Raw genomic sequence first — 12,601 nt, 5'->3', positions numbered from 1 at the left:
CGACTCTGCCCTGCAGCCTCACCCATCTTAGGGCAACAGGACGGTGCCATTTCCACAAGTGCTGAGCCTCTCCTGGCACAGGAGTAATTTCAGTGTCAAGCAGTGACGCTGTGAGCGACTCTGTTCTTGCAGAGTCCTGAAATGAGGGGCCTGTGGCGATGGACTCTTTAAAATGCCACCTTTTGGGGACGGCTTCGTAAGGAGCCCGTGTTCCCAGAGGGGCTGGCAGCATGTGTGGGGAAAGCCACTGCAGGATGGGTCTGCAGGTTATAAAACACCAGAGGCCGATGGTTCCCAGGGATTTGCAGGAAGCAGGAACTCGAGTATGAACAGGGCAGGAGCAGGGCTGGCTTTGTCCTGTACTCAGCCTTGGTGTGAGCTGCCCACGGCCTGAAGGAGCTTTGGGACACTTCCCTCAGCGGGGCAAGGGCGGGGATGGGGAGCCCGGGGCGAGGGAAGAGCTGCGGCTGTAGGGACGTTTCTAATCAGGCTCTACCACGGCCAGCCCCACTGCGGGGACTGCCCGAGTCAGGCGGCGCGAGGGGCAGCCCCATGGCGGGCGGGCCTTCCAAGCCAGGCTCAGTGACCGTCACGATAGCAACAGGGTCCTTCTCTGAGCGCGGCGCACAACATGGCGGCGTCCCTGCTGAGCGCGGCGCTGCACGGGGCCCGCGGCGGGCGGAGCTTCGGCACGGCCGGTGAGAGACGGGAGAACCAGGGGGGCCCCGAAACCCGCCGGGGAACGGGGAGCGAAGGGGAGGGTGCTCTCGAACGGCTGTGTCCCGAACGCCAGGCCTCGTCACTAGTGACGTCCCCCAGGATTCAATACTGCGCCCAGAGTTGATTAAATTATTCCTCAATGACTCGGATGAGGAACATGGATGAGGTCGATGCCTCCTCAGGAAGTTCACTGATGGCACAAAGCTGGGAGGAGTGGCCGAGAGCCCAAAGTGCTGTGAGCCCTTCAGATGGACCTGGGCAGGCTGGGGAGAAGGGCAGAGAGGAACTGGCTGAGGTTCACCAAAGACAAGTGCAGGGTCCTTCCCCTGCACAGGAACGACCCCAGGCACCAGCACAGGCTGGGACAGACCAGCTGGAAAAGCAGCTCTGTGGGGAAGGGCTGGGGGTCCTGGGGGACACTGAGCTGTCCGTGACCAGCGCTGTGCCCGAGGGGACGAGAAGGGCTCTGGTGTCCCGGGGTGCCTTGGGAAGAGCATTTCCAGCAGATCAGGAGTGATGCTGCCCCTCTGCCCAGCCCTGGCCAGGCCTCCCCTGGAGCAGTGTCCAGTTCTGGGCTCCTCGGGACGGGAGAGACACGGAGCTCCTGGGGCGGGTCCTGTGGAGGGACACAAAGATGATCTGGGGACGGGACCATCTCTGTCCTGGGGAAAGGCTGAGGGTGCTGGGGCTGAGAGGGACCCGAGTCCCTTCTGTCCCGTCTTGCAGGGAAGGGGAAGAGCAGGGCCCAGCAATGGCACCAGAGGCCACAGACATGAAGTGATGCCCAGGAAATCCCACCTGGACATGAGGCAGAACTTCTTCCCTGTGCAGTCACCAAACCCTGAACAGATTGTCCAGAGAGGGTGTGGAGTGTCCCTTCACTGGAGATGTCCCAGAGCCCTCTGGACACAACCATGTCCCATGTGCTCTCTGGGATGACCCTGCCGGGGCAGGGAGGTGGGATCAGAGCTGGTCCCTTCCAGCCTCACCCATCCCGTGACTCCACGAGTGGCTGTGGGAGGTGGGGATGGCTCTGGCCCTGTCTATGCTGTGCCCACCCCAGGCTCGTTCCTGTCCCTCTGACCGCCCTGCGATGTGTGTTCCCCTCCAGCCGCGCTCTGGAAGAGGGCAGCCCCGCTGGGGCCGATGCCCAACGAGGACCTGGCCGTGGAGAACCTGGAGGCGCTGGAGCGGTACCGGAGCTTCAGGCGGTACTTCCGGCGGGCGGCGCTGGAGAGCCGCAAACCGCGCTGGTGGAACACGTACCGCGGGCACACCGACCCCCCTGCAGGTACCGCCCCGCCGGGGCCGCCCCGACAGCCGCTCAGGGCTCAGCCCGTTACCGTGTGTTGCCATAGGACACGAAATAAAGATGCTCGACTCCAGTCAGGGCAGTAGAAATCAGGTGGTTTATTTACAATTCATTCAGCCCTTTTATAACACGCACATTATTGTGCATAGGGCTGACACTTCTCCCATTGGCTGAGTAACAGAAATAGCAAACAACACCTGTTGTTATGGGAAAGGAATATTATATTGTTTACACAAGGTTGTTTTGGGAAAAAGAAAACTGTTGAAAAGCTTCCCTTGGGAAGAGCTCAGGCTCAGAAAATATTGGGTCCACACCCATGGACAAGTCTGCAGAGTGCAAATGTCTCCAGGGAGAAGGGGTGGTGGTTTTCCAAAGGGAGGGAGGCTGGCCAGGACCTGCCAAAAGATACAGAGCAAAGAAGGGATTGCTTGGAACCCCAGTGTGTAGCCTTGGTTCATGCCTGGCATGTTTTGGTTTCTGAAATTCCTTTCCCAGGGAATTTTCTGTAAACAAGAGACATGTTTTGGTAAGGGCAAGAATGTTTATGTTCTTTCCATAGGAGGGACTTCTTCTTGATGTCCCTCTGGTCTGACCAATGTGATTAAAGAGGTTTGTCTTTGTGTCACCAATCGAATTGGTCTGTGTAGAATAGTATAAAAGGGGAAACATTTTCTGAAAATAAAGGAGTCACTTTTTCAGCCTTCTGAAGTCAGAGTCTCTGTGTCGTTGTGGTGTAAAACAGCATCACCAGTCGTGCCACAGGGAGCAGACAGGGAGCCAGAGCTTCAGGCCTGCAGCAGAGAACACAGCTGGGAATGGGAGGGCCATGAGCTGGGAAAGGAGCAAAGGGGACAGAATCAAGGCCTGATTGTCCTTTCAAGTCTTTTCTAGTGGGAGGTGTCCTTGTCCATGGCGGGGGATGGAAGTGGATGGTCTCCCAACCCTTCTCTGATCCTGATCTCTGGAAGTCTCTGTCTCACACTCTCAGAGGTGTCACAGGGGTTTGTGTTTGATTTGGGTGCTCACATGTTTCTCCCCGTCTCTGAAGAGCCCCCGACAGACATTGGGCTGCCATGTGAGAAGGTGTCCCGGGCCAAGGAGCTGAAGGAAAGAAAGAGGATCCTGAGGGAGAACCGCCAGAACCCTGAGATGGAGCGAGCGGCGCGGCTCCGGACCAGTCAGTGCCCCGGCACCTCCCTTCCTGCCCCTGCTGCTCTGGGTGTCCAGCTGCTGCCTCTGCATCCCCCCCTCTCTCCTTGCAGTGCTCATTCCCCTGGACGACGTCAGGGCCGAGTGGGAGAGGACCAGCGGCCCGTTCCACAAGCAGCGCGTGGCCCGGCACTGCGGCGTGTTCCGGGACCTGCTCAGGGGGGCCACCTTCACCCCCTGGGTGGCCCTGAGGGTGCACTACAGCCAGGAGGACGAGCACCTCGTGCCAGTCTACTATGGGAACATGGTGACTCCCTCAGAGGTGCGTGAGGAGAGCTGGGACAACCCAGAGCCCCTGGAAAGCCTTTTTCTGCCAGGTGCTTGCAACGGGCCTGGTTCATTCCAGGGGATGCCTTTTACAAGGGTGTTTCCTCTGTCCTGAAGGAAACTATTTTATGGATGTGATAGGGACAGAGATTGTAGGCTGTCAGGAGGCTGATGGTTATTTATGCCCTGGAGGTCTCCAGGTGGATTCCTCAGTGGCCTGGCAGTGCCCAGTCTGTGCTGTGTCCAAACCTTGCCCAGACACAGTTCATGGAAGCTGTTGTGTGAGTGACTGATATTCTCTTTATGTTGCTCTTTTAGGCTTCCAGTCCCCCTGAAGTGTCCTACGAGGCAGACAAAGGCTCCCTCTGGACCTTGCTGCTCACAAATCCAGGTGAGAAGCAAATTCTTTAAAGGAACATGTTTAAACTGGGTTGTTTCACTCAACTTTTGGTTAACTCCTGATTCTTTTGGCTACACAGAGGTGATGAATACTGGAAAGGTTCAAAGCCAGGTTGGAGCAACCTGGTCTAGTGGAAGGTGTCCCTTCCCATGGCAGGGGTTAGGATTAGATAAGCTTTAAGGTCCCTTCTAGCCCAGACTGTTCTGTAATTCTGTGATAGTGTATCTGTTAGATTGGGACATATTAAATATGGAGGAAAGATTGTAGGCTCCCTAAATCTGTAGCAGTTGAGAGAAGGGACAGTGACCCAACAGGACTCACACTGTAGAGGAAATAATTTCCTGACTCCCATCTTTGTTTACCTCCAAACTCCTCTTCCTTGGTAGTCTCCCTGGAAGGCAGCTTTGCTGACACTCTTCACCCTGACCAAGATACAGTGAAGAGATGCAGCTGCCCAAGAAGATTTCAAGAATCTTGGAATTATATCTGCAGAGTTCTTTGCTCCTCATTTTCAACTCAGTCCTATAGGAATGAGTTCCTTTTCTGCTAGGGAAGGGATGCTGGGAGGTCTTGAGCTGCTCCCTCTGGTCAAAGCAGGTCTGGGCATTCTCACTTTGGGGTTGATGCTGGCACCAGAGTGTCCCTAAGTCACTTTTCTCTGTTGTGTGTTGACAGATGGACATCTGAGGGATGCAGACTCGGAGTACCTCCACTGGCTGGTGTGAGTACAGCAGAGCCATATGCTCTGTGCTTGTGGACTGGGCAAAAACTCCTCCAGCAGCTCAGAATCCATGGCTTTTCCTGGTGCTCCTGCCATTAGCTCCTTTAGCCCTGTGTTCTGGGTCCTGCTAAGGATGCAGGAGTTCCAAATGTTGCTGCTGTTCAGCATTCCAATCACTGGGTGGGATATTTCCTGTGGTGAAAGCAATCTCTACTGTCTCTTCGCTTATCAAACGGGGTAGAAATCACATCACAGCATGGCAGAGTGATTTGCAGTCCTGGATGAATCTGCCGGAGGGAAATGAGTGTACATGTGTTTGTGTTCAGGACCAACATCCCAGGCAGTGACATCAAGGCTGGCAAGGAGGTTTGCCATTACCTGCCCCCCTTCCCTGCCATGGGGACAGGCTATCACCGCTTCATCTTCCTGCTCTTCAAGCAACGTGGCCCCATCGACTTCAGCCAGGACACTCGGCCAACTCCGTGGTAATTCCTCTGCTCACTGCTGGGCTTGCCTGCTGCTGCTGCTGCTTCTGGGGTTCATGTGCCTGTCACTGCAGCAGAGGAGCAGCTCCTGTCACTCTGCAGAGTTCTCCAGGGCTGCATTGGGTTTGTGTGTGCTCTGCAGCCACAGTCCCAGCACTGCAGTGTCCTGTTGTTACAGAACAGGCTGTTAGAGAGTGGTTTGTCCTGCCCAGAAATGTGCACAGAGATGGAGACACTGGGAGATTTCCTTTTAGTGGCTTCCTTTTCCATCTCTTTCATATGCCCTGGGGTGATGTGGAGCAGGTACTGCTGCAAGGAGAGATTCACTTGGTGCTTGTGTCTTGTTTCCAGCTACAGCCTGAAGATGAGAACCTTTAGCACATTCGACTTCTACAAAAAGCATGCGAACACCATGACCCCAGCAGGGCTGGCATTTTTCCAGTGTCAGTGGGACAGCTCTGTCACTTCCACCTTCCATCAGCTGCTCAGTAAGGAATGGGGATGCTGGAGGGGATCTGTGGGTGGGACATGCCCTGTGGCTGCAGGCTCTCAGTTGGTCTTGGCACTTGTCCAGGATCAGCACAGACTAAGCCCTTCCTGAGCCATCCTCCTCCAAACTAACAGCAGCCTGAAGGAACAACCCCTAATTCTTGGATGAGGATTTTAAAATAACTCCAAGGGCATGTTTGAGCAGCCCTGGTCCTGTGTGGGTGCAGGGGGGTGTGTAGTTGAGCTGTGAGCCCTCGTGCTGACCCTGTCCCCCTTTGCAGACATGAGGGAGCCCGTGTTCGAGTTCGTGCGGCCGCCCCCCTACCACCCTCCGCAGGTGAAGTTCCCTCGGCACCAGCCCCTGAGGTACCTGGACAGGTACCGGGACACACAGGAGCCCACCTATGGCATCTACTAGGAGCTGTCCCCCTCTGTGGCCGTGGGATGCTGGCTCCTGGATTTCCTGTGCTGCCCTCAGTGCCTGAGGAGGGAAATGACAAAGTCTCAGCCCCTCAGCTCCCAGTGCCACTGTGCTGGGACTGGCAGTGGGTGCTCACAGGGCTGGCAGCTGCGTGGTCAAGAGGCAGCTTAACAAGAACATTCAAAGTGAAGCCATGGCCAGGCTGAAACCTTGCTCCTGATTTTGCAGCAGAGCTGAGCAGTGGCTGGCAGGTTGCATCTCACCAGAGATGCTCTACTTTGTTTCCCTGCAAGGATCACAGTTCTCCTCTTGCCTGTTTATGGAACAGACAAAGCCAGGCCAGCCTGAATTTCTTCCCCTCACAGTGCTGTGGTTCAGGACTGTCAGATTTTATTTGTGCAGTCCTCCTGGAGAGATGAGTTTGATTAAACACTCTGAGCAGTGCTGGCAGAGCTGTCTTTATTGGAAAGAGACTGTTACTCTGGGGAGCTCAGCAGGGTGCAGGGGAGATGGGCAGCCCTTTGCTGCCCGGAGTCACTTCCCTTCTTGGATGTTGTAGTTTGGGAAGAGTGTGGCTGCACAGGTGGTAAACATGCACAAGGTCACTGTTGGTGGAGGTGACTTCAGCTACCCAAGCACATGGACCTCAGTCTCCTTCCCCTCTCTCCCTGGACAGAACATACCTGGCATGGGCAGGTGGAGCGGAAGCAGAGCTGCTTCTGGTGGTGGCCTGGCACTGCTGCTGGTCCTGCTCCCAGGCCTTGGAGGGCCTCTGCTCTCTGCTGTCCTCCACTGTGCATCTCCTGTTCACATGGACCCCCAAATACCAACATGTTCCTGCTGGTACTGCTTCCTCTTCCCAGCTCTGGTTCCCTGTGCCTTTTTCTGAGGTTCCTTTTACCAGGAAATTGGAACCTTCAGCAAACAGCTGAGATTGGGCTGAAGTGCCCCTCTGCTGCCTGTGCTCAGAGGTGTTACCAGTTACCCCAGAGCTCCCTGAACTCCCCTCCCAGCCTGAAGGGTTCTGGTTTAACCTGGGATGAGTGTGCTGGGGAGGTGCCCACGATGGGGACACAGGTTCCAGGCAGACACACAGCTCATGTTACACCTCTCTGGGCTTTAAATATCTGGCCAGAATTGACAGATGCAGCCCAAAGGAATGTTTTGGAGCCGAAGCTTGCTGGGACAGGCAGAGAGTTGTGACATATCCCAAGTCCTCTCCTGTGGTCAGGGACGTGGCTCTGAGGCTGCCTGTAGTATGGAAGCTGATCTGGATGATCCACCAGAGACCTGCTCCCTGCTTGCCCTCACCTGTGCAGGTGAAAGGGAAGCTGCTCACGAGGGGAGGCTGCAGAGCTGCTGAAAAACAAGGCCATTCCATCATCATCAGTGGCCTGGGAATGTCTGCAAGATAGCACATGAGCTCGGTACAGAGATAAGGCTTGGGCTAGGAAACTGAAACTGAACTTTGTGACAACGAGGTGAGGGTTTGCAGTGCACAGGCATCTCACTGGCCTCCAGACAAGAGACTCCACCTACCACCTGAGCAGGGCAGGTGGCCCAGGTAACATCTTTATCCTGTTCCAGGCTGCTGATGTGCACAGGTGTTGCAAAGAAGTTCTTAGGAAAAGGTGTGGTGGGTGTGTATGGGGACATGACAAACAGCAGGAAAGAACGTGGTGCTGGCATGTGTCACAGCCTTGTCACTGCACAGGGAGGTGACATGTGGCTGCAGCAGCAGTTGGTGCCTCTGCTGGTTACCAGGCAGGAGCTCTGTGCCAGGGGGGACTGCCACACTCAGCTCAGGGACCCAGCCCTGGCAGAGCTGAGGATGCCTGGAAGTTCCCTCAAAGGGCGATAAAGGAGTGAAAATCCAATTGCACATCGGCAAACGTGTTCATGGAAATACACATTGCTCTGCTCCCTGTCAGCCTCCTGCGAGTCTCCCTGTGCTGTCATTGCAGCATTCCATCCTCTCCGGAGTCTCCCACTGTGCTTCAGAGCCCTCCCTCTCCACGGAGGAGCAGCTCCAACCCTCCCTGGGAGGGTTGGTCTCGTGGACCGTGGCACAGCCTCTGTGACCCCGGGGCAGCCGCCGGGTGTCACTTTAGAAGAGAGTCTGGGCGGGATCGCTGCCCCGCCTCTGGGCACAGCGTCACCGCCTCTTCCTCTGCACTCATGAGTTTCTATTTCCCCGGCTCCTCGCCCGATCTCCGGCACAGGCAGGATGGCATCACCCATCTCGCAGAAGCTGGAGGAGAAGCTGGTGTGCTCCATCTGCCTGGAGCTGTTCAAGGTGCCCGTCACTTTGCCCTGCGGCCACAACTTCTGCAAGGGCTGCATCAGCGGCCACTGGGACAAGCAGAAACAGGCGCCCGCCGGCAGCGATGCGAGCTACACCTGCCCCGAGTGCCGGCGGGCCTTCGGGCGGTGCCCGGAGCTGGAGAAGAATGTCACCCTGTACAGCGTGGTGGAGCTGGCTCGGGACAGCGACATGCGGGGCCCGGGGCCGGGCCGGTGCGAGGCGGCCCCCGCTGAGCTGTGCCGGCAGCACGGGCGGCCGCTGGAGCTCTACTGCCAGGACGAGCGGCGCTGCATCTGCTGCATCTGCACCGTGCGGGACTGCCAGAGGCACCGCAGGGTGCTCTTCGAGGAGGAACGAGCCAAAAAGCAGGTGAGTGACAGGGCTGGGGCGGTGGGAGAACAGGGGGTGTTGTGACAGCTCGGGCACACACGACATCCACCTCCACCGCCCCGTGTCCTGCTGCAGGGGCGGGATTCCTCTGTGTGCCAGACTGCCCAGCCTGGGACATGGGGCTGGCCAGGGAGATGCCACCTGTGCCCGGCTGCTCTTTGAGAAAGCAGGTGTTGTCAGGAGCAGCAGCGAGCTGGGTAAATCCAGCAGCACGAGATGAACGGTGCCATATGTGTTTGTTTCCCTCTGATCTACAGGAAACGGCTAAGAAGGGGGTGAAAGGCAACATAAAAAATCACTTCTTTGTTATCCTGACACGGAGTCCCCTTCCCCAGCTGCCTCCCTCCCTGTTAGCCTTGTCCTGCAGCCCTGGGAGGGTCCTGGGGGCCGGGTGGGCAGCTTTGGGCTGGTCCACAGGATGTGCAACTGGACACAACTGGGAGAAATTACTGGATATGAAACTCAGTGCTCTGGGCTTGTGCTATGTTCAGTCATAGGTTGAACTTGATGATCTTGGAGGTCTTTTCCAAGTGTAATGATTCTATGTTGGTGCCTCCCTTCACAGACCTTTTTGCAAGAATCCCTGGAAAAAGCCCAGGAGGAATCAGAGAGGATTGAGCTGGAAATGAAGGAGCTGGAGGTGCAAACACAGAGCATCAAGGTAACGCTGCAGCCTCCCTGTGCTGGCCTGTGGGTGGGAGCACACTGGTTCTCATGGCTCTTCCTGCCCAGGACTGCTCTGAGGAGTTCAAAGCTCAGATTCAGAGCAAATTCACCCACCTGAGGAAAGCTCTGGAGGATTTCCAGTGTCAGACAGTGGCCAGGATTGAACAAGAGCAGGGGACGGCACTGGAGCGTGTGGACAGGAACTGGAACCTGTGGAGGGACCGCCTGGATGTCCTTGGCCGGCACAGGGAGAGGGTTCAGAGCCTGCTGGCCTGCCCTGACCACAGGACCTTCCTCCAGGTACCACTCTGGCACTTTATCCTTGTTTGCTTGGGCCTGCACCCTTCTGATGACAGCAGAGTTGTGTTCAACCCATTCCCACTGAGAATCCATCCTCAGGGATCCCTTGGCTCAGGGATGTGATGGGGCTATGGAGAAGAGCTGTTTTTTGGGGGTCGCTGAAAAGCTGTGTGGGCAGTGCTGGTCTGCCCCTGTTGCCCATTGGGGAGACATGGTGAGTGCACATGGGTTTGCACAGTCCTCCCCAGACTGGTGTACAGTGTCTGTGTGTCTGTCCACAGGAATTTCCCCTGCTCCCACCTCTGGAGAGCCCAGAGGAGCTGGTGCCCGTGGAGTTTGATGTGGCTGCTGTGATCAAGCCCATCTCTGAGATCCTCACCAGCATCTCCAAGCTCCTGCTGGAGGACCTGCCTGGCTCTTTGGCCCCCAAAGCCCCAGACTCCAGTGGCCAAGGTAAACCTCCTCCTCAGGGGTACTTTGAAGGGCTCTGAGTCATCCTGAAGATGAGCATGGCCTGTGTCACTGCTGGGGACACAGCTGCTGAACACAGGGGTTTGGGATGGGACACACATTTACTGTTCAGCAGATGAAGTGGGATGAGCTGGGTGGCCTCCCTGTGGCCCATACTTGCTGGGAATGCTGAACCATGAGGGCACCCAGGTTTGTCCACTGCTCCATGCCTGCCTCCAGGTTTGGATACAATGGAGTTCCTCCTCCTTCTCCTTTTCCTCTTCTTCCCATGAAGCCAGGAAAAAAGAAGGTTTTGGGTGGCATTACTCAAAATGCCTGTTCCCATCCTCCACAGGCCCGGAGCATCCCCAGGAGCTGGCAGTGAAGGCTGTGGCCACTCTCCCCAGTGTGGCTCCTCTCCCCAGGTGCCAGCTCCGAGCTGAGCTTCTGAAGGGTAAGGAGCACAGGGGTCCTGGAGGGACAGCACCTCACTGGGGTCCCCAGCAGGAAGAGATGTCACCAAGCCGGGCTCCTCCCCAGGAGGAGGGTGGTTGTGGCTGCAGGGACAGGGGCTCCTTCCCTGGTTCTTCCAGTGTATCTCCCTAAATGCAGAGAAGGGTGGTGAAGGGACAGGGTGGAAAGGCTGGGATGGGAAAGGACTCATTAGGGGGATTAGCAGCACCAGGAAGTGCTTTCCCATGGAACTGAGGCTGTTTGGTATTGGATCAGTCACTCCCCAGCATGGCATTGCCCCAGTCCAGAGCCCTGCCTGCAGTCATTGCTCTCTATCCATGGATATGGCCTTAGCATTTCTAGCTACAGTCCTTCATGTCCCCTTTCCTCCCAAGGCCCATCCCTCTCCTGTTTTTATGAAATTCCTCTGTGCTCCTCTTCCCATCTCCTCCTTGTTGGTAATGTTCAGGCCATGTTGTTCATGCCACTCTTGCCAAGGAGGCGATTGGTGCCTGTGGGACCTGGAGGAATTCCTTCCATCAGGCCCCACAGAACATTCTTATGGTTATTAATAGGAACCCTCTGTTATTTATGGGCAGCAGGCAGAAGCCCAGCCAGCTGCCAGGCCCAGCTGTTGAGGGAGGAAGGTGGGGTGCTGGTGGTCAGTGAATACCCACAGCAGGAGCTATCACAGCCCATGCAGAGGAGAGTAACTCCCTGCAATACTGTATTTTCTCATTTAACACCTGGTTTTCTCCCCCTCTCCCAACCCACACTGGTATTTTTTTTCTCTAAAACCAAGCACATCCCTGCCAAAATGGCCACAGAACTATTGTGGTCACAACAGCCACTCATTGATTGTGAGCTGGGTTGTGCAAGGACTGAGCAAAGCATTGTGTCTCAGTGCTTCAGCAGCTATTTCTGGGCTTTTCCATTCCCTCTGGGGCAGGTATTGCATCCCTCCCACTCCCCTTCCCCTCCAAACAACCTGTTCCCTTCCATTTTGAGAGGCAGCCCTAGAGAATTCAAACCCCACCACTGCTGGGAGGGCATAAATGTCTGATGAATCATTTCAGCCCCATCCATGCCCCTGCTCTCCCCAGACCACCGCAGCCTGACCTTCGACCCCGAGACAGCCAACAAGTACCTGGAGCTGTCGAAAGGTGCCCGGAAAGCCAAGCACAGCCCCAGCCCTGTCCATGGGCAGGATCAGGGCCCTCGTTTCCAGCCCTGGCAGGTGCTGTGCACGCAGAGCTACGGCCCTGGACACCACTACTGGGAGGTGAAGATCTCCAGCCACTCCGTCATCCTGGGGGTCACCTACCAGGGGCTGCCCCGCCAGCAGCAGCCGGGCCACAGGTTCAACATCGGCCTGGATGGGGGCTCGTGGGGGCTGCAGGTGAGGGAGGATTGTTACCTGGCCTGGCACAAGGGTTGGGCCCAGAAAATCCAGGAGCAGTTCTACAAGAACCTGGGGGTCAGCCTGGATTATAGCAAGGGGCTCCTCTCCTTCTACGGCCTCGGGGAGAGGACAAAGCTCATCCACTCCTTCCACGGTGTCTTCACTGAGCCCCTGTACCCTGTGTTCTGGCTCTGTGAGGGGAGGATGGTGACACTGTGCCAGAGGGACTGAGCCAGAGCCACCTCACTGAGCCATGGGCAGGCTGGCAGGTCCCAGGCTGGTGCCATAGTGGAGCTGCAGCTGGGGCTGTCATGGTACAGTGGGACCTCAGTGCTGAGGCAGGTGTGGAGTGCAGTGTTTTAACAAGGACTGATGAGCACAGACATGTAAATTAACCTGTTTGATTTGCATATGCAAATATCACACTAGTGACACATGCCAATGCTGGAGCTCACCATGGGAACCTCTCCCTGCAGACAGAGCAAGGGAAGAGGGGGTAAGGAAGGTGAAAAAAATGAAATTTTCCTCTTTCTTCTATCCCTGCCAAACTTCCCAAACTTGGGGAAGGTTTGGGATGAGGGGGATCCCAGAGGCCCCAGCAGCACCAGAGG

General features: G+C 56.3%; 2 protein-coding genes across 2 annotated transcripts; both read left to right on the top strand.

Moving 5' to 3' along the window:
• Positions 1–631: 631 nt before the first annotated feature.
• Positions 632–6,496, top strand: MRPL38 (mitochondrial ribosomal protein L38; the record flags this gene model as incomplete). Its single annotated transcript, XM_083874482.1, has 9 exons — positions 632–698; positions 1,832–2,011; positions 3,081–3,209; positions 3,295–3,503; positions 3,827–3,899; positions 4,584–4,629; positions 4,956–5,114; positions 5,466–5,602; positions 5,885–6,496. The coding sequence occupies 9 exons, from the start codon at positions 632–634 to the stop codon at positions 6,019–6,021; spliced, it is 1,137 nt and encodes a 378-aa protein (XP_083730608.1). The 3' UTR covers positions 6,022–6,496.
• Positions 6,497–8,224: 1,728 nt separating this feature from the next.
• On the top strand, positions 8,225–12,489 carry TRIM65 (tripartite motif containing 65). The gene is made up of 6 exons (XM_083874353.1): positions 8,225–8,698; positions 9,285–9,380; positions 9,452–9,685; positions 9,967–10,138; positions 10,491–10,589; positions 11,692–12,489. The coding sequence occupies exons 1-6, from the start codon at positions 8,252–8,254 to the stop codon at positions 12,219–12,221; spliced, it is 1,578 nt and encodes a 525-aa protein (XP_083730479.1). The 5' UTR covers positions 8,225–8,251; the 3' UTR covers positions 12,222–12,489.
• Positions 12,490–12,601: the final 112 nt, after the last annotated feature.

Source organism: Zosterops lateralis, assembly GCF_965231275.1.
Source record: "Zosterops lateralis genome assembly, chromosome: 18".
NCBI classification, from domain to species: domain Eukaryota; kingdom Metazoa; phylum Chordata; class Aves; order Passeriformes; family Zosteropidae; genus Zosterops; species Zosterops lateralis.
Note: the sequence above shows the minus strand (reverse complement) of the source record. Positions and strands in the feature narration are given on the sequence as shown.

Coding starts and splice junctions, on each gene's coding strand:
- TRIM65 (XM_083874353.1), top strand. CDS start 8,252: ATGGCATCACCCATCTCGCAGAAGCTGGAGGAGAAGCTGGTGTGCTCC. Junction 8,699..9,284: donor AGGAACGAGCCAAAAAGCAG/GTGAGTGACAGG, acceptor CTCCCTTCACAG/ACCTTTTTGCAAGAATCCCT. Junction 9,686..9,966: donor ACCACAGGACCTTCCTCCAG/GTACCACTCTGG, acceptor GTCTGTCCACAG/GAATTTCCCCTGCTCCCACC.